The following is a 21858-nucleotide window of genomic DNA, read 5'->3' as shown; positions in this document are numbered from 1 at the left end:
AGAGAATGTGATGTGTAGTCTAATTGATTTAAACTATGCTTTATTAGTGAGTGCGGTGCTGGTAACAAAGATACAACTGTATAAAATACTGTATACAACTATGTACATATTTACATTAAACAATTATTAGTGATACATATTTCTTATGACTTCTTTGCGCAGACCTGTCGGTAGTTGCAGTAGGCTCCTTCTGGGCACAGGTAATACTCTCCGTTTTGTGGAATTGATGTACAGACCATGTTAAGATCTGGAAATAAGATTGTACTTGCATTAGAATTTCAAACATCCACAGTAACATTGTGTTTGACAGTGGCTTTCGAGTAGCAGTTTAACAAATGAGTAAATAATTTGAACATGGAATTTGGTTAGTTTTGTTTGTTTGTTTAGACAAGCCGTGGCGAAAATGAGACTCATGAGCACATTGTGACTCTCAATGATAGCTGTGCATTTCTCTTACTTCCTGCCTTCCCCAACCCCCACCCTCTCACTCACTGGAATCAAACTCCCTTCCATTTGCTTATTTGTCTCTACCTGCAAGTGGCGTATCGTCCAATGTTACTCTCGAAACTATGCACCTCTACAAAAACGAAAGTTTCAAGGAGGATGGGAGGACGCATTTTTTTGATGCCAATATGATGAGAATATTAAATGTATGATTTGTTCACAAGTATTACGATGAAACGGTTCTATAACATAAAACAGCATTATACTACATGTCACTCATGAAACATTAAAAGGTGAAGTATTATTATTATTATTATTATTATTATTATTATTATTATTATTACTTACTTACTTACTTTTAAGGAACCCGGAGGTTCATTGCCGCCCTCACGTAAGCCCGCCATTGGTCCCTATCCTGAGCAAGATGAATCCAGTGTCTACCATCATATCCCACCTCCCTCAAATACATTTTAATATTATCTTCCCATCTACGTCTCGGCCTCCCCAAAGGTCTTTTCCCCTCTGGCCTCCCAACTAACACTCTATATGCATTTCTGGATTCGCCCATACGTGCTACATATCCTGCTCATCTCAAACGTCTGGATTTAATGTTCCTAATTATGTCAGGTGAAGAATACAATGCGTGCAGCTCTGTGTTGTGTAACTTTCTCCATTCTCCTGTAACTTCATCCCTCTTAGCCCCAAATATTTTCCTAAGAACCTTATTCTCAGAAACCCTCAATCTCTGTTCCTCTCTCAAAGTGAGAGTCCAAGTTTCACAACCATACAGAACAACCGGTAATATAAGTGTTTTATAAATTCTAACTTTAAGATTTTTTGACAGCAGACGATGATAAAACCTTCTCAACCGAATAATAACAGGCATTTCCCATATTTATTCTGCGTTTGATTTCCTCCCGAGTGTCATTTATATTTGTTACTGTTGCTCCAAGATATTTGAATTTTTCCACCTCTTCGAAGGATAAATCTCCAACTTTTATAGTTCCATTTATTATTTTATTATTACTATTATTATTATTATTATTATTATTATTATTATTATTATTATTATCTCTGTACGTCGATCCTCTTTCAGCAGATATACGAATAATGCCGTTAGATCTTCAAATCTCACAGATTTACAATGTGATGTTAAATGAAAGCTAGATGTAAGGACTTGACAAATGTTGAACTTTTCAAATCTTTGCCAAAAAATAAATATTCGAAGCTTCGTTCTTTCGCTTGCTCTGTTAAAACTATGTTCGCTACAACTTAGGTTTGTGAAAAATTATTTTCAACAATGAAAATAGTAAAAACCAAATTTAGATCACGACTAACAGACAAATACCTTCGTGATCAACTACGACCGGCAGTAAGTGACATAATTCCTGATTTTGAAACTCTGTCGCAGAGACATTCTGAAAACAATTAATAGATTGTGATAATATGTCCTATGTTTTTTTTTTTGTTCATTTCTTTCTTCTTTACACGTATTAAACATTAGTTTGTAACCTTATACTGTTTAAAATTATATTTAAGTGCTTGACACAAGGAAAATGAAATCCGTTAATAAGTCAGACAATTGCTTCACTTCCCCTTCAGGTGTCCGCCTCCCTCCATAGGTGCTATGAACTTTGCAGGTTACACAGTGGCTCGGCGCACGATGGCATTTTCGCCACGGCTGGTTTAGTCAACTGTCAAGACAGATTTGAACCTCACAATTGACACAATAAGACGTCACTCATTGGGAAACTATGCCAGGAGATATTGGTCAGTTCCTTTCCCCCTCCATTGCATACATCGCTGACTAGATACATATTACGCTAATCAGAATTCAATTTGGTTAGTATTAAACATAAAAACAGAATCATCATTATTACTATGTCCCTCCTGAATTCCAATGATCTCTGAAGTCAGAATGCCGTTATGGTGGATTTTAAATCGAGTCGCATATACTGTGGGTAATTCAAGTAAAATTAATTGGATTTAAGGCTAGTTGTGTAAATATGTTTTGACTAGTATAGTGGAACTTCTATCTCTTCAAGTTAATTTTAAGGGGTTAGGTACAGCTTACAGCAGTAAAATTTTGAAAATGTTCAACATTTTTTTTCTCCATTACTGTATATTGTACAATAATGAAAATTAGTAAGTGTAAAACACTTTCCTTGTGCTATATGAAAAAAATATTTTTACGATTAAAAAAAATTATTTACATTTTATTTTTCAAAATTCAGTTCACTGTGCAGTGATGAAGCGTTTTCTACATAAATAAAAAACTATCCAACATTCTGTGATGAAATTTTTTGTGTGTATTTATGCATGTCGTGTCTATAATATTATGATGCAAGATCACTTCTCTACCTTTGATAGATTGTCTCATAAAAATAAATTCATTAAAAAACCGTCAAATATCAGTATCTTCTCTTAACATAAAATAAAAAAAATATTATTTATTAAGGAATGTAGTTGAAAGAGCGTGATATTGTAAACATGAGTTTCAGCAATAAAAGAAAAGAGAGAGAACATGACAGAGTTAACAAGTTTATGAGTTGTGAGGGAAACGCTTCATCACTGCATAGTAAACTGCCACCATTTTGAATTTTGAAATCGTATTTTTTTTTTTAATACAGCTAAAGGACAGTGTTTTACACATACCAATTTTCATTATTGTACAAGATACAGTAATGAAGCAAAAAAGTTGGATATTTCCAAAAATTTTACTGCTGTAAGCTGTACCTAACCCCTTAAATGAACTTTATCGATTTCAGTACGACATTTTAGAAAAGAGTTTAGACACATTTTATTGGAATGAATTCTCTTTTCTGTCATCACCCATTCTGGTCAAGTATGGTCCATAAGCATTCATTGCAGTAAGAGTAATATAAAATGAAATAAAACACAATTAGTCTCTATTTACTGAAAATAAAGATTGCAGAAATTATTTCCAAATATCAGGAGAGGTTCTTTGAAAATGTTATCCAGAAATTACCGATGATATTGCTTTCTGTTTTAATACAGGGTCGTTTTAGAATTTCTCGACATTTGGGACATCTCGACAATTTTAAGAAAAGTAGCTATTGCTATACCAGCTTTAGTTTAATGTACTTTGACTGGATGTGCGTGTTGCACAAACTATAGCATATACATTTCACAGATTAGTAAAGACGTCAAAATGATTATCCTCAAACAATGAAGTCTATCTTTATTTCGGTCATGCTGTCATCTGTAATTTCAAGCGGTTAGGTACAACTTACAGCAGTAAAATTTTGGAAATATTCAACATTTTTTCCTCCGTTACTGTATCTTGTGGAAAAATGAAAATTAATATGTGTAAAAATATTTTTACGATTTAAAAAAAAATACATTTTTTTTTTCAAAATTCAGTTTACTATGCAGTGATGAAGCGTTTCCCACATAACTGAAAAACTATCCAACATTCTGTGATGAAAGATTTTGTGTTTATTTATGTATGTCGTATCTACAATATAATGCAAGATCACTTCTCTACCTTTGATAGATTGTCTTATAAAAGTAAATTCATTTGGAAAATGGTCAAATATCATTACTTTCTTCTAACACAAAATAAAAAAAATATATTATTTATTAAGGAATGTAGTTGAAAGAGTAAAGGCTCATTCATAATGAAAATTAAACATAACCGTAACATAAACACAGAAGTTTGCGTCCAGGCTACCAAATGGGATCATTCACAATGATTCACATAAGCATTGACATAAACATTACCATAAGACGTTAACATGAAAGTTTGCAAACTCCAAACTTTCATGCTTATGCTTACGTGATTTGCAAACAGAACACAATCGTGGAGCGCTGAAGTATACGACAGAATATGAGGAAATGGCGTCGTTGTTATGTTTCCATGGTTACCAAGTATGTTTGCTGTTATGTTTATGTTCCCATCGTGAATGATGGTATGACTTCTGATTTTACTGTAACGTTAAGTTAACGCTTACGTTATGTTTAATTTTCATTATGAATGAGTCTTATGATATTGTAAACATGATTTTCAGCAATGAAATAAAAGAGAGAACATGAAAAAGTTAACAAGTTTATGAGTTATGAGGGAAACGTTTCATCACAACACAGTAAACTGTCATCATTTTGAATCTTGAAAAAAAAAAAAAAATATATATATATATAATTATCTTTAAATCTTAAAAATATTTTTTTTTTCATATAGCACAAGGACAGTGTTTTCCACATACCAATTTTCATTATTGCACAAGATACAGTAATGGAGGAAAAAAATGTTGAGTATTTCCAAAAATTTAACTGCTGTAAGATATACCTAACCCTTTAAATGAAGATTTCAATATACAGGATGAGTCAGGAGGAAAGATACTGTACATGTTTTGATGGGTGATAATATTGGTAATTCTGAACAAAAAAGTTTATATGAACATATGTCCTGTTCTTAACGTTTTCGGAAAAAACTAATGGAAACAATGAGAAACAAGGAAAGTGCAGGTGATAGTAAATTAAAACATTGTTACCTTATGGTCTGTTTAACTGTATACTTTTCTTTGCAGAACATGTTCAAAGAGTCCACCGTCAACTTCAATGCACTTTGCAGCTCTTGTAGACAGTTGCTGTGTTGCTGATCTGAGCTGATTCGGACATTCCTTTACTTGAGCACAAGCATGTAAAATGCGAGCGAGAAGTTTCCACTTTGCGCTTGTAGACTTCGCTCTTAGGCCAACTCAACGCACAGTAATCCAATGCAGTAATATCGGGTGATTTGGTGGCCAAGAAATGAATCTACCGCGACCGACCCAACGCCCAGGATAAGTTTCATTGATCCTACTACAACCTTATGTCGTTTTGAGTGTGTCCGCATGTGAGTGCTGATGAAGCCCGTGATTTTCAAACAACTCTATATCAGATTCTGTGACTTGCTTGCAGACTCTCCATCAATCCTAAACAGATGGAAAAACTATTTTGCGCAACTACTAAATGTACATAGGCCAAATAGAAATGATCGGGACGAAATTGAAATACAAACTGCTGAGCCATTTATACCCGAACCCACGCTTACAGAAGTCGAAATTGCGATAGAAAATCTGAAAAAGTACAAGTCTCCAGGTATCGATCAAATTCCAGCAGAATTAATACAAGAGGGTGGGAGTGCATTATATAGTGAAATTTATAAACTTGTACCTGCTATTTGGGAAAAGGAAATTGTACCAGAACAATGGAAGGAGTCCATAATTGTACCTGTTTTTAAAAAGGGGGACAAAACCAACTGTGGTAACTTTCGAGGAATATCACTTTTGTTGACGTCGTACAAAATTTTGTCCAATATTCTTTTGAGAAGATTAACTCCGTACGTAGATGAAATTATTGGGGATCATCAGTGCGGTTTTCGGCGTAATAGATCGACTATTGATCAGATTTTTTGTATTCGACAGATAATGGAGAAAAAATGGGAGTATAAGGATACAGTACATCAGTTATTCATAGATTTCAAAAAGGCTTATGACTCGGTTAAGAGGGAAGTATTATATGATATTCTTATTGAATTTGGTATTCCCAAGAAACTAGTTCGATTAATTAAAATGTGTCTCAGTGAAACGTACAGCAGAGTCCGTATAGGTCAGTTTCTATCTGATGCTTTTCCAATTCACTGCGGGCTAAAGCAAGGAGATGCACTATCATCTTTACTTTTTAACTTCGCTCTAGAATATGCCATTAGGAAAGTTCAGGATAACAGGCAGGGTTTGGAATTGAACGGGTTACATCAGCTTCTTGTCTATGCGGATGACGTGAATATGTTAGGAGAAAATACACAAACGATTAGGGAAAACACGGAAATTTTACTTGAAGCAAGTAGAGCGATCGGTTTGGAAGTAAATCCCGAAAAGACAAAGTATATGATTATGTCTCGTGACCAGAATATTGTACGAAATGGAAATATAAAAATTGGAGATTTATCCTTCGAAGAGGTGGAAAAATTCAAATATCTTGGAGCAACAGTAACAAATATAAATGACACTCGGGAGGAAATTAAACGCAGAATAAATATGGGAAATGCGTGTTATTATTCGGTTGAGAAGCTCTTATCATCCAGTCTGCTGTCGAAAAATCTGAAAGTTAGAATTTATAAAACAGTTATATTACCGGTTCTTCTGTATGGTTGTGAAACTTGGACTCTCACTCTGAGAGAGGAACATAGGTTCAGGGTGTTTGAGAATAAGGTGCTAAGGAAAATATTTGGGGCTAAGCGGGATGAAGTTACAGGAGAATGGAGAAAGTTACACAACACAGAACTGCACGCATTGTATTCTTCACCTGACATAATTAGGAACATTAAATCCAGACGTTTGAGATGGGCAGGGCATGTAGCACGTATGGGCGAATCCAGAAATGCATATAGAGTGTTAGTTGGGAGACCGGAGGGAAAAAGACCTTTAGGGAGGCCGAGACGTAGATGGGAGGATAATATTAAAATGGATCTGAGGGAGGTGGGGTATGATGATAGAGACTGGATTAATCTTGCACAGGATAGGGACCGCTGGCGGGCTTATGTGAGGGCGGCAATGAACCTTCGGGTTCCTTAAAAGCCATTTGTAAGTAAGTAAGTACAGGGCGTATGTTCATAGAAACTTTTTTGTTCAGAATCACCAATATTATCACCCCTCACACCATGTACCTTTCCTCCTGACTCACTCTGTATATCTCAGTTCACTTTGGAAACCATAAGATAACTGCTTCCGAAGGAGAAATGAGATGCAATGAATATTCTCTTTGTCACCGTTTTTAAAATTCTATTTAATGATAAAATATTACATCACTTTCATTCAATTCTATTTTGATCAGTTTTGTGGACTCACCTCTTTTCGTGTAGCAAGCATTGCAGCATCCGCATAGAGAGCCGTTCGCCTTAAAGACTTGATCGCTACGGCATTCACTTGCATCTGCAGGACCAGGACATTTCACTTCTCGGGGGTTGTTGCAAATTTCTTTACATAACTCAGGGCTGGGATTAGGAGAATCCTGAGCGATTACTAGTGCAGCAATAATTGTTATTACCAGAAGCACCGCCTTGGTCTGTAAAAGAAAGGGTAAATTATTAGCTAATTCATACATTCATCGATCAAAACTTAAAATGGAATTTTCATATTACCTAATGTCTTAAATTACGTAAAACTCTATTACAAATTTGTTCAACTGCGTCGCTTTATGCCAATAAAACTATTGAGAACTATAGTTTTAGCCCTAGTTCAGTCTATAATACAGCATGGAATTATAGGATGGGGTGGATTATCACAGAGTACCATTCGCCCACTACTACCACTACATAAAAGAATGATTAAAATATGTTTAAGGAGAAAACTTGATCATCCAACTCATCTCATATATAAAGAATTTAATGTTTTAAATACCAAGCAAATTTATATGTACACTATTTTGAATCACTACCATAAATATCAAGCTAAATTCATATCATCCGATGATGGCCACAACACAAGAAGATACAATATTTCGCTCCCCCTCATTGAACCAAAATGTAAGACTGAAGCAGGTCTAAGGCACAGTTCTAATTACGGTCCAAGATTATATAATGATTTTATAAAGAAGAATACTAAACTAAAATTATTAAACAATACAGTGTTCAAAAAACAAGTGCTTGAACTGTTTCTGAAATTATAATCATGTAAATTCTTATTCTTTATTTTTTTTTGTCACTTTAACAATGTTGTATTCTTAACTTAGTATGTTTATGTATAGGCTATGGTACCGTTTTGTTTGTTTGTTTTTGTTTTTTTTATTCTTTTTAAACTTTATGTGTAGTTACATTTAACGGTTTTAATCAGATTATTATTATTATTATTATTATTATTATTATTATTATTATTTTATTTATTATTATTTTATTATTATTTTTTTTCTCCTATCCAGTTTTCATTATTGGTCACACCCGACATAAAGCATCTTGCTTTTTCGGGTGTGACCCAGTTACCTTGTATTTATACAATAATTTGTAATATGTAGATTATTTGACTATGAGATTTGCAATCAATTTCGAATTTTGAAGAATATTCATATACGAGTATTACAATAGTATTGTAAAATCTTTGTTATTGTATGTAATTTTTGCTTGCAATAAAAATCTTGTAAATCTTGAAAAAAAAAAAACATATATTTAGACCACAACCATTATTCAGCTTCGGATACGCTGCATGCTTTCAAATGTTTCACACTGTTCATTACTTTAAGAGATGTCTTTGCGATCTCATGAGATGCTGCCTAGCAGAGGAATCTAGTTCCAATCGAGAAGTCGGTTCCGCAGAAACGTCTTTTCGTAAAGCAGATACAGTAAATCCTCTCTGAAAGACTACCCCTATTGAGAGACCACTCCTCCTAAAGACCGATTTTTTAAAGAACTGGATTAAACCTCCATAAAACCGATCTAAATCACACCCCTTTTAAGAAACCACCTCTCTCCCCGACCACCGACCAGTGATTGAATAGCCATGTTCTTAATTTTACCCCTTTTAAAAGACCATGATGTATTTTTTAAATTTACAACTTAATATTTTATTACATTACTGTTGCCTAAATAATTTCCAAGAAATTCGTACAGTACTAGAAGTTAAAATGATGTAATCTTCATCTTACGATGTTTTTTCTTCACACCCATAAGCAGTGCTGACTAGATCGAGTCGCCAGTATGAAAGGATAATTCCAAGCCTTTGGCGTGAGACGAACTCGATAGCTCAGTGGTAGAGCGCCTGACCGGAGAACAGGAAGTCGCAGGTTCGATTCCCGCTCGAGGTTGTGTAATTTTTCTTTCATACCATGGCATGATTGTGACTATAATAGTATTTAAATTCATTAAAATGATGTTTGGCAACATTGTTAAGTGATACCGTAATCACGTTGAATGCCATCTCTGTCCTTAATTCCTTAAGGAATGTTGTGTATTGCTAGGAAAAAGGTACAATGATCGTTTGCTAACGGCTTCCGGGGTATGACAGAGGGTTATTTGCATCATTGTTTAACAGTTTCTTGGAAGGTAAGATTTCTTATGCCGTATGACGGTTTTACTTTTCATTTTGTACAGAAAAATCAAATCGTTACTTGTTAATTAATTAATAAATAATAATAATAAATTTAGCCTGCTAGATCCCGTAAGGGCAAGGGCCTCCTGATTGACAGGGCTTGGCTCGGAGAGTTCACTCGTTAGGTGAGCTGGTCCTAAGGAGTGATATCAGCGAGCTTGGGTGCACTACTTCGTTTCTATGTACACAAACACTATATGCACTTGTAAGATTCGCACCACACTACACACTGAGGACGGTGGCTCCTAGATCTCTCCACAGCTGTCTGTCTCTTGTACTGCTCTTCCATTGTGCTCCTGCCTTCTTCTTGAAGAAATCGGCCCATCTAGTCGTCTGGCGTCCCACTCTTCTTCTGCCGATCCTGGGATCCCACAATGTCAGTCTGTGCGTCCATCGTCTGTGGTCCATCCTTACCACGTGCCCTCCCCATTTCCACTTCAGCCTTTCTGCGGTGTTTAGGACGTCTTTCATGCCGGTACGGTTGCGTAGCTCCTCGTTCCTTACTTTGTTCCTCAGAGAAAGCTGCAGGATTTTCCTTTCCATACTGCGTCGGCAGGTTTGAAGCATACGCCTCTGTTTTGATGTTAGGGACAAGGTACTTGTTAATTACAGTACAATAATTTATTTTTTCTTCCTCCTACTTATTAGAAACATCCGGTGATCAACCCACCGATGGCGAGGTTAAAGTAAAGAGAGAATTTCAACCAGAAAAAATGTCACTAGAAGAAGCGTTATGTATATTCAGCTAATTCAACAATTGGCACCACTGGAAGACTGTATGAATAGAGGATTATATAAATGAACTCTTTTAACATGTTGAAGGATAGAAAAAAAAATATTAAGCAGAGTTCATTTTATGGTTCTGTGAAACGGAGTATGTAATGAATCAAAGAAAAAAATTGTACAAGTAACGCGTAAAATAAGAATTAAAGTTCTTATCTCAAGCTTTTATTGTTAGCAATATTCCCCATGTTTTTTATTTGATTAACATAGAAACGTTTAACCAATTATTTTTCTAAAAAAATTCCCCCTATTGAGAGACCACCCCTCCGAAAGACCAGTTTTTCATGGAACCAGCAGTGGCCTTTTAATACAGGTTTTACTGTGAATGTGATTAGTGGTTACTGATTAGATACATATGGTTAGTAATTTTGACTGCAAGCCCCTCAGTCAGGAACGAGGTTCTTCTACGTGCTGCAGACTTACCATACTGCAGTATGTCTCCGACTTTACTTTTCTTCAAAATGTATGATTAAGAGTTTCATCTCTGCAAAAATGATTGTTTTTATTTTGTTTTGAACTCGCAAAATTTGAATGCAGTAATAGGTATGCTAACGAGAATAGAACTTTGTATTTTCCTTTTTATTTGCTTATTTATTTACTTATTTATTTATGTATTTATTTTTTTTATTTCATTTTATCTGGCGGAGTTTTTCACTTCCACTCAACTAGGTCTACAATTAATACAAATACATTAGTGGTAGTAGTTTAGCGCTGTGTATCTGAGACCCAGAGCAAATAGTTCATGTTCTACGTTACTATGTAAAAACATAGTTAAACTCTCATTTACCAAAAAAAAAAAAAAAGACTGTATGATAACCAATAACCTTAAGATCACCATTTTTTAATATGTAGATTGGGTCGCAGCGATCATTTGTTAGGATTTTCCATGTCATCCTATGGACGGCAGCTACTGTTTATAGCATTTGAAAGACACAACACATAAAGTTCGAATGTGAACAGAATTTTAGGCATTTGACGAAGAGAAGATAGAATTACATATCAGAATCGGCCTCGGTAGCGTAGTTGGTATAGCGTTGGCCTTCTATGCTCGAGGTTGCGGGTCGTTCCCGGCCCAGGTCGATGCGACAGGCTCATGTCAGTAGATTTACTGGCACATAAAAGAATCCTGCGGGAGAAAATTCCGGCACACCGGCAACGCTGATATACCCTCTGCAGTTGCGAACATCGTTAAATATAATTTAAACATTAGTTTTACATACATACATACATACAGCCACCGGCGTAGCTCAGTCGGCTAAGGCGCTCGGGCGCGGGTTCGATTTCCGCTTGGGCTGATTACCTGGTTGGGCTTTTTCCGAGGTTTCCCCAACCGTAAGGCAAATGTCAGGTAATCTATGGCGAATCCTCGGTCTCATCTCGTCAAATATCATCTCGCTATTACCAATTCCATCGACGCTAAATAACTTCGTAGTTGATACAACGTCGTTAAATAACCAAGTAAAAACATACATACATACATACATACATACATACATACATACATAGAATTAAAATCTGGAGCGAGTCTTGATGGGAGTCCACCTGTATGTAGGCAACAATTTCACACGAAGGTCTACAAGTAGCATATATGTATACAGAGGCTCTTGTTTACTGCACATGCGCAGTGTGTTGTAAGCAAACTTAACACAATAACGGAGCTCCAAATTTTATTTCTGTATCTCGACATACTTAGCTAAATACGTACAACGTACGTCCATTTATTCATACACACATAGGTCTACACAAACAAGTTGTAAAATACTTTGTCTCTGATGTGAGCCACTTACCGCCATGTTTATTTGTTGTTACCCTGACAGCTGGTCTTGAAAGCAAGAGCAGACATTGAAATCCGCTGTCTTTTATATAGGCCTACTGCTTAGCGTCATATTACTTGAAACATTAACTTACGGGTATTTCCCATACAATTTCCTGCTCTCTAAAGTGGAATTACGTTAGCCTATCGCATAAAAATAAGATAAAAAACCTGTTTCTCCGCTTTGACTTTCCTCATAGGCGAACAAATGAAACTCGGTATATTCAAGGCCGTGCACATAATTTGGTTTTAGATATTTTGTACTTGACAGTGCTTCATACTATGTCAGGACTGTAAAAAGACTGGTTTCATAAAATATAGTACATTTATGTAAATAAAATACGTTGTTTTAAAACAGTAACGGAATTGATACAGACTCTAATAAATTTGGCTATGCTGATTTTGTTTCTCTTATCCATTTTCTTCACTACCCTCAGTTTTTTTTATCTAAGGTGTCCTATCCTATTAAATGAATTCTAATACGTCAAAAATTGGGATAAACGTCCCTGACTGGAGTTCGAAACTTGAAATTTCTGTTCAACTTATTGTACAAAATTGCAAAGAAAAATATTACTGAATAAATATTAGTTTCTGTATCCTGAAGCAGCTTTGAAGATTTATCTATGTGATATTCATTTATGCACAGTAGTATATTCTTGATGAAGAAACCAACAATAGTCACTCATCACGGAAGGATCCTATCCATCTTGATATCTACGTTCCACTGGCAATACTGAATTTCCTGTTCAAAACGTTCACCTTGCTCATTACATATTGTCCCCAGGTTCTTGTGAAAAAATCATTAGTGCAAACCAACAATATGCCAGCCTACATCCAAAGTTTCGGTAGTTCTTCAGTGTATCACTGGTTTTTTTTTATTGTGTTATTTCATAAGAACCTTTTCAACACTTTTCAAATGATTACAACTTCGCAAGTTCAGATGCATTTAGCTTAGCGTTAGAATTGGAGTTCAAGCAATTTAATTATCTGCGGGCGATTGATAATTCATTGTTTTAATCTAACTGCACTTGGTGGAAAACAATTTCTTTTTCAGGTACTTGAAGACTTCATATGTTTTGTCGATTCCCTTAATAAATATTATGAGCAGCCTCAATTATATAAAGGAGGAATATAATTTGTGTTTTACATTCTGATATTTTATTTTATATTCTGTAATCATAGCCAATAATGAGAATAATTTACAGAAAGCAGTACATGAAGTTCAAAAAAATAGTTGAAACATATAATTTAAAAATATCGACATCAAAAACTAAAGTAATGGCATTCAAAGATATAAATCCTGTAAGATCCAAGATAGTCATTAATAACACTCCTATTGAACAGATTCGCCGCTTCACTTTCTTGGGATGTGATATATCTTACCATGGTGAAATTGACATTAATGAAAAAACAGCAAAATTTAATAGAATGAACGGCACAATTAGAAGAACACTTAAACGAAAAGTAAGGAAGGAAACTATAATGAAGTTTTATAAAGTGATAGCGATACCAACATGCTTATACGGCAGTGAGACATGGACTATGATGAAGAGAGATATATCTAGATTGCAGGCAGCAGAAATGAGAGTCCTAAGAGTAACGCCTGGATATACGAGGGCTATTCATAAAGTAACTTCCGTTTATTTTTCACAAACCTGTGAATGACGTTACAGGATTGGGTTACAATACGTTTGAAAGTATACATTCTAATTTATTTTTCCATATAGTTTCCAGTCACATTGAGACACTTGTCGTAGCGTTTGACGAGCTTTGAAATTCCGCAATCGTAGAATTCGGCCGCCTGCGACTGAAGCCAACCTACGACGCTGGTTTTCAACTCTTCGTCATCGTCAAAGCGCTTCGAGCCAAGCCACGTCTCCATGTGCATGAAGAGATGGTAATCGCTAGGCGCCAAATGTGATGCTTTTCTCGATCAGATTGTGACGGGAGATGAGACTTGGGTGCGGTATGTGAATGCAGAAACAAAGCTTCAATCAATGCAGTGGGGCCATATTCACTCGCCGAAAAAAACCCACAAAGTGTCGCCAAACACTTTCCACGACGAAACTCATGACAACTGTCTTCTGGGACACAAAAGGAATTTTGCTAGTGGAGTTCTTGGAGAGGAATGCCACAATTAACGCTGAGCGTTACTGTAACACATTAACAAACTTGAAAAGGGCCATTCAAAACAAAAAGGGACATGTTGAACCCTGGGGTGATTTTCCTGCATGAAAACGCCCGGCCGCATACAGCGCGTCGTACTGCGACCAAACTGCAAGAGTTCAACTGGAAAGTATTAGATCATCCTCCCTGTAGCCCAGATTTTGCACCTAGCGATTGCCATCTCTTCATGCACATGAAGACGTGGCTTGGCTCGAAGCGCTTTGACGATGACGAAGAGTTGAAAACCAGCGTCGTAGGTTGGCTTCAGTCGCAGGCGGCCGAATTCTACGATTGCGGAATTTCAAAGCTCGTGAAACGCTACGACAAGTGTCTCAATGTGACTGGAAACTATGTGGAAAAATAAATTAGAATGCATACTTTCAAACGTATTGTAACCCAATCCTGTAACGTCATTCACAGGTTTGTGAAAAATAAACGGAAGTTACTTTATGAATAGCCCTCGTAGTTTAATGAATAGGAAAAGGAATACAGATAATAGAAAGGAACTCAATGCTGAAAGCTTAATAAAGAAAGTAGAAGAATATAGAAGTTCTTGGTCACAACATGTTCAAAGAATGAATAATGGCCGCATTCCGAAACAAATAATGGAATACAAGCCAAAGGGAAGAAGTAGTTTAGGCCGTCCAAGAAAACCCTGGATAGACCAGCAAATAGAGACAGATTAGGCGATAAGCCTAAATACTTGAAGTTAAGAAGAAGAAGATTCTGATTTCTGGTTCGAATTCTTCTCGCTTAGTCCACTCTTTAACTTGTCGTACGTTGACCTAATGTTGTTTTGTAGTACCACTGCCCTATAGGCCTAAGCATATGAAATAACATAATTTTGTGAATCAACTTTGTAAACCTATAGAACCTTCAAATCAGGGTTTAAGCCACAGTCGCATTTTGCTACTCGACTTCTAAAAATGCAACAAATTTTCAATATACATGTGCGAAAATGCGACAACCACATTGGACTTCAGAAACGAAGATGGTAATGGAGAATGTGGCAAAAAGCTATTATAATACCCATTTATAAGAAAGGAGACAAAAAGGAATGTACGAACTACAGAGGCATCAGTCTTCTCAATTCAGGCTACAAATTTTATACAGCCATAATAAAAAAAAGGCTCAATTCTATGAACATAAAATTACAGAGGAACAAAATGGCTTTCGATGAGGTCGCTCTTGTTGCGATAGTTACTTCACTATGAAAATTTTAATAGAAAAAAAACAATTCAATATTGAAACACACTTAGCATTCATTGATTTCGTTAAAGCATTTGACAAAGTAAACAGAAACATTCTTATTGAAATTCTATGCCAGATAATGTACCAAATCAAATTATATCCAATATCTGTAACTTATATAACCAGAATGAAATTACCATACAAACTGAACATGAAACATCTAGCTGGGTTCCAATAAATCAAAGTATTAGACAAGGATGTGGATTCTCACCGCTTTTGTTTATCATATATATGAACCACTTCCTCAAAATTTGGAGGCAAGGCCATCATGCCGGAATACAAATCCACCGGAACACTTGTCTCGACACTCTGCTGTTTACTGACGATCAAGTTATCATTGCAACATCAGAAGATGAACTGCAACGAGCCGTCCACAACTTACAATTACTGCTTCAAAATTTAGTATGGAAATATCAACGGAAAACATGACCTTTTTAGGAAAAGATCCAGTTCCATCCAAAATCATTATAAATGGCACATTAATAGAATGTGTGAATTCATTAAACTATTTAGGTTATAATCTATCATTCATCACTGATGATGATATAGACAACAGAACCTCAAAATTTCTAAAAATTGCTGGAACCATCAACAGTGTATTCAAACCTTTCCAAGTACAAAGACATACAAGGCTGAAAATTTGCAAAACTCTCGCACGACCAGTTTTGGCTGATGGCAGTGAAGCATGGACACTAAGAAAATGCGACGAAAGACGGCTAACAACTGCCAAAATGAGATTCATGCGAAAAACTGCTGGACACTCTCTTCTCGACCATCATCGGAACGTAGATATTCTGAAGGAATTAAAAATTTACTCTATTGTCCATTATCTGCAGCAATACAGGCTTCGGTGGCAGACACATGTCAAGAGGATGGATCGCAGATTTTGTCGTATGTCCCAAGAGGTCGAAGAAATTTAGGAAACGCTGGCAAGAGACAGTAATAGATCCACTGGAGTCTAACACTTGAAGACATGATGATGATGATTATTATATTATTATTATTATTATTATTATTATTAATATTAATTCCATTTTACAGAAATATGATTCACAAAGTAGATCATTAACCTTGTACATTTCTTACTTGTAACTCGGTGAACATATCTTATCTCTTGCATGCAATATTGTCTTAGTTTGTTAAACAGACTGACAAGCATGTAAGTGCACAAAGCTTTCATGACTAGTGGTAATGTACAGTTATCAATATCCGGGACGGAACTGTGTGGAATTCACCAGAAAGCGTTGTAACAGGGGTGGGAAAAGAGGATCTCAGAAACCACATATAGAAGGCGTGGTGAGAATATGGAATTACAATTTGTTTTTGTTCAATTGCACATCATTTTTGACGTAAAAAGAATATTTCCCCACTCCGGATATGGGAACCCCTTCCGGAATCTGTGGTGCAAAAATTATTTGAAATGCTTACTGTAACAACATCAGCCACAACCAAATGATAATGTTGTTAGTAGTTAGGACATGAACCAATGTAACGTGTGCGACCACGCCCATTGATCCCAAAATCCGATGCTATGGTCATAAACATGACGAATTTGCGTATAAAATTAGTCGTGCCGCGCGGTCTCTTTCAGTAATATCTCGGTATCGAGAGCAGCTACACACCTGTGCGGCCACTCGTTTGATTTGTAATAGCAGGTTGTGCTATAGTAAATGGCAATAGACACCTACGACACATTTTGAGTGACCTATAGTTTAAATTATATGAGCTGGGACTACTAAACTACTTCCTACTACACTCAAACAAATTCTAGTACAGACTTTTGTAATGCCTCACTTTGACTATTGTGATGTTTTATATAGCGATCTAAGTGCTGAACTTTCTCAAAAACTTCAACGTGTACATAATGTCTGCGTCCGATTTATTTTCAATATCCGCCGACATGATCATATATCGGAATATTTTCTACGACTCTCCTGGCTCCGCTTGCAAGATAGACGTTTAGTACATTCTCTTTGCCTGCTATATCGAATTATACATGATTCCACACCCAACTACCCTACCACTCGGTTTACTCTCCTAGCTTCACATCATAATCGAAATACACGTTCACAGCACAATCTGTTGCTATCAATACCACGTCATCAGACATCTCTGTACTCAAGTTCTTCCTCAATAGCCATGGCCCGCTCATGGAATTCGCTGCCGCTCGAAATCAGGGGTAGTCTTAGTCCTCAGGTGTTTAAAATTTGGATGTTTAGAAATATTTTAAATGCAAAGAATTAGTTTTTTAGGTATAATTTTTATTTATTATTATTACTATTATTATTATTATTATTATTATTATTATTATTATTATTATTATTATTATTTTACACAGTCATTACTTTATTTTCCATTAGCACTAATATCTAGGTAATTGTCATTGTCTCAATGTAACACGTGCTGTGCTGATCATACTAATTCTACTATTCCTTTAGTTGTGAGATTTTATTCATATGTATTAATTCTTTTTTTTTAAGATAATACTATATACTAGATGTATTTTCCTGTTTGAGATTATGTATTCAGTCTCTTTTTTATTATATATATATATATATATATATATATATATACTTTTATTATTGTTATTTTGAAGTTAATACTGATTGTGTATATCTATTCAATCTCTCTTTTTTACATAATTATGTTTATTATTATTTTTAAGTTAATATTTGTATACCGGTATGTATTTTTTTTGTATGTGATTTTATCCTGGTTGAGTGGAAGAGAAGGCCTGATGGCCTTAACTCTGCCAGGGATAATAAAAACTATTATTATTATTAATATCGGAATGTGACGATACAAATAAAAGAAATGAACGTAGAAGGAAAAACTGTCACTTATTAATTTTGAGCAGCATACTTTTAACTGTCAGTGTAATTCGTTTCTCATTGTTCAATCTAGCGTCAAAGAGCTGCTTCATTGGCTGAGAAACATTGGCATAGGATTGTCATTATAAACACGTAATGCTATCAAATAGACCGCCTATAGCGACAAAGAAATGTTCTTACACATGTGACGTACGAGGTCATAGCGAAGAGAGAGATAGGAAACATGTGGAAAATTTTGTTGTTTGCCTGGTGTAGAATTCTGCGCATTCTGATAGACTACTATGTTTCTTTTTCTCTGTGTCGATCATTTATAATACTTATATAACACTTTCAAAGACTGTTAATTATTAGATTATTGCTCTATTGCGACTCTGTTTATCTACACCATACAATCATGGAAGTATTCCGTGTTCAAATCCCGAGCCGACACTATTAAGGCCCATTCACAATGAATTTTAAACGTAAACATATTAATATAAACTTAACTCTTAAAATTAGTACGACATGAATCATTCACTATGAAAATTAAACGTAATCATGTTAAATATGTTAATGTAAACCTAACGTAATCATGTTAAATATGTTAATGTAAACCTAACTCGTAATATTAGTACGAAAGAATCACTCACAATGAAAATTAAACGTAAACATATTAAATATGTTAATGTAAACCTAACTCGTAATATTAGTACGAAAGAATCACTCACAATGAAAATTAAACGTAAACATATTAAATACATTAATATAACTTAACTCGAAACATTAGTACGATGAATCATTCACAATGAAAATTAAACGTAAACATATTAAATACATTAATATAACTTAACTCGAAACATTAGTACGATGAATCATTCACAATGAAAATTAAACGTAAACATATTAAATACATTAATATAACTTAACTCGAAACATTAGTACGATGAATCATTCACAATGAAAATTAAACGTAAACATATTAAATATAAACTTAACTCGTAACATTAGTAAAACATGAAACATTCACAATGAAAATTAAACGTAAACATATGAAATATAAACTTAACTCGTAACATTAGTACAACATGAAACATTCACAATGAAAATTAAACGTAAACATATTAAATACATTAATATAAACTTAACTCGAAACATTAGCACGATGAATCATTCACAATGAAAATTAAACGTAAACATATTAAATACATTAATATAACTTAACTCGAAACATTAGTACGATGAATCATTCACAATGAAAATTAAACGTAAACATATTAAATACATTAATATAACTTAACTCGAAACATTAGTACGATGAATCATTCACAATGAAAATTAAACGTAAACATATTAAATATAAACTTAACTCGTAACATTAGTAAAACATGAAACATTCACAATGAAAATTAAACGTAAACATATGAAATATAAACTTAACTCGTAACATTAGTACAACATGAAACATTCACAATGAAAATTAAACGTAAACATATTAAATACATTAATATAAACTTAACTCGAAACATTAGCACGATGAATCATTCACAATGAAAATTAAACGTAAACATATTAAATATAAACTTAACTCGTAACATTAGTACAACATGAAACATTCACAATGAAAATTAAACGTAAACATATTAAATACATTAATATAAACTTAACTCGAAACATTAGTACGATGAATCATTCACAATGAAAATTAAACGTAAACATATTAAATATAAACTTAACTCGTAACATTAGTACAACATGAAACATTCACAATGAAAATTAAACGTAAACATATTAAATATATTAATATAAACTTAACTCGTAACATTAATACAACATAATTCATTCACACTGAAAATTAAACATAAATATATTAATATAAACTTAACTCATAAAATTAGTACGACATGAATCATTCACAATGAAAATTAAACGCAGACATATTAAATATATTAATATAAACTTAACTCGTAACATTAGTACGACATGAATCATTGAAAATGAAAATTAAACATAAACATATTAAATATATTAATATAAACTTAACTCGTAACATTAGTACAACATGAATCATTCACAATGAAAATTAAACGTAAACATATTAATATATTAATATAAACTTAACTCAACATTAATACAACATAATTCATTCACACTGAAAATTAAACATAAATATATTAATATAAACTTAACTCATAAAATTAGTACGACATGAATCATTCACAATGAAAATTAAACGCAGACATATTAAATATATTAATATAAACTTAACTCGTAACATTAGTACGACATGAATCATTCACAATGAAAATTAAACGTAAACATATTAAATATATTAATATAAACTTAACTCGTAACATTAGTACGACATGAATCATTCACAATGAAAATTAAACGTAAACATATTAAATATATTAATATAAACTTAACTCGTAACATTAGTACAACATGAATCATTCACAATGAAAATTAAACGTAAACATATTAATATATTAATATAAACTTAACTCAACATTAATACAACATAATTCATTCACACTGAAAATTAAACATAAATATATTAATATAAACTTAACTCATAAAATTAGTACGACATGAATAATTCACAATGAAAATTAAACGCAGACATATTAAATATATTAATATAAACTTAACTCGTAACATTAGTTCGACATGAATCATTCACAATGAAAATTAAACGCAGACATATTAAATATATTAATATAAACTTAACTCGTAACATTAGTACGACATGAATCATTCACAATGAAAATTAAACGTAAACATATTAAATATATTAATATAAACTTAACTCGTAACATTAGTACGACATGAATCATTCACAATGAAAATTAAACGTAAACATATTAAATATATTAATATAAACTTAACTCGTAACATTAGTACGACATGAATCATTCACAATGAAAATTAAACGTAAACATATTAAATATATTAATATAAACTTAACTCGTAACATTAGTGCAACATGAATCATTCACAATGAAAATTAAACGTAAACATATTAAATATATTAATATAAACTTAACTCGTAACATTAGTACGACATGAATCATTCACAATGAAAATTAAACGTAAACATATTAAATATATTAATATAAACCTAACTCGGAACATTAGTACGACATGAATCATTCACAATGAAAATTAAACATAAACATATTAAATATATTAATATAAACTTAACTCGTAACATTAGTACGACATGAATCATTCACAATGAAAATTAAACATAAACATATTAAATATATTAATATAAACTTAACTCGTAACATTAGTGCAACATGAATCATTCACAATGAAAATTAAACGTAAACATATTAAATATATTAATATAAACTTAACTCGAAACATTAGTACGATGAATCATTCACAATGAAAATTAAACGTAAGCATATTAAATATAAACTGTACTCGTAACATTAGTAAAACATGAAACATTCACAATGAAAATTAAACGTAAACATATGAAATATAAACTTAACTCGTAACA

General features: G+C 33.6%; 2 protein-coding genes across 2 annotated transcripts in view; one reads left to right on the top strand and one right to left on the bottom strand.

Annotated features, from left to right (window-relative positions):
• The window catches only part of LOC138704494 (uncharacterized), a 222540-nt gene that overhangs the window by 184644 nt on the left and 16038 nt on the right, over positions 1-21858 (top strand). The window lies entirely within an intron of this gene.
• LOC138704483 (uncharacterized) lies at positions 24-12255 on the bottom strand. The gene is made up of 3 exons (XM_069832410.1): positions 12098-12255; positions 7296-7512; positions 24-247 (listed from the first exon to the last, which is right to left on the bottom strand). Exons 1-3 carry the CDS (start codon positions 12101-12103, stop codon positions 144-146), a joined length of 327 nt encoding a protein of 108 aa, XP_069688511.1. The 5' UTR covers positions 12104-12255; the 3' UTR covers positions 24-143.

This window comes from Periplaneta americana, chromosome 1 (genome assembly GCF_040183065.1).
Source record: "Periplaneta americana isolate PAMFEO1 chromosome 1, P.americana_PAMFEO1_priV1, whole genome shotgun sequence".
Classification (NCBI taxonomy): domain Eukaryota; kingdom Metazoa; phylum Arthropoda; class Insecta; order Blattodea; family Blattidae; genus Periplaneta; species Periplaneta americana.
Note: the sequence above shows the minus strand (reverse complement) of the source record. Positions and strands in the feature narration are given on the sequence as shown.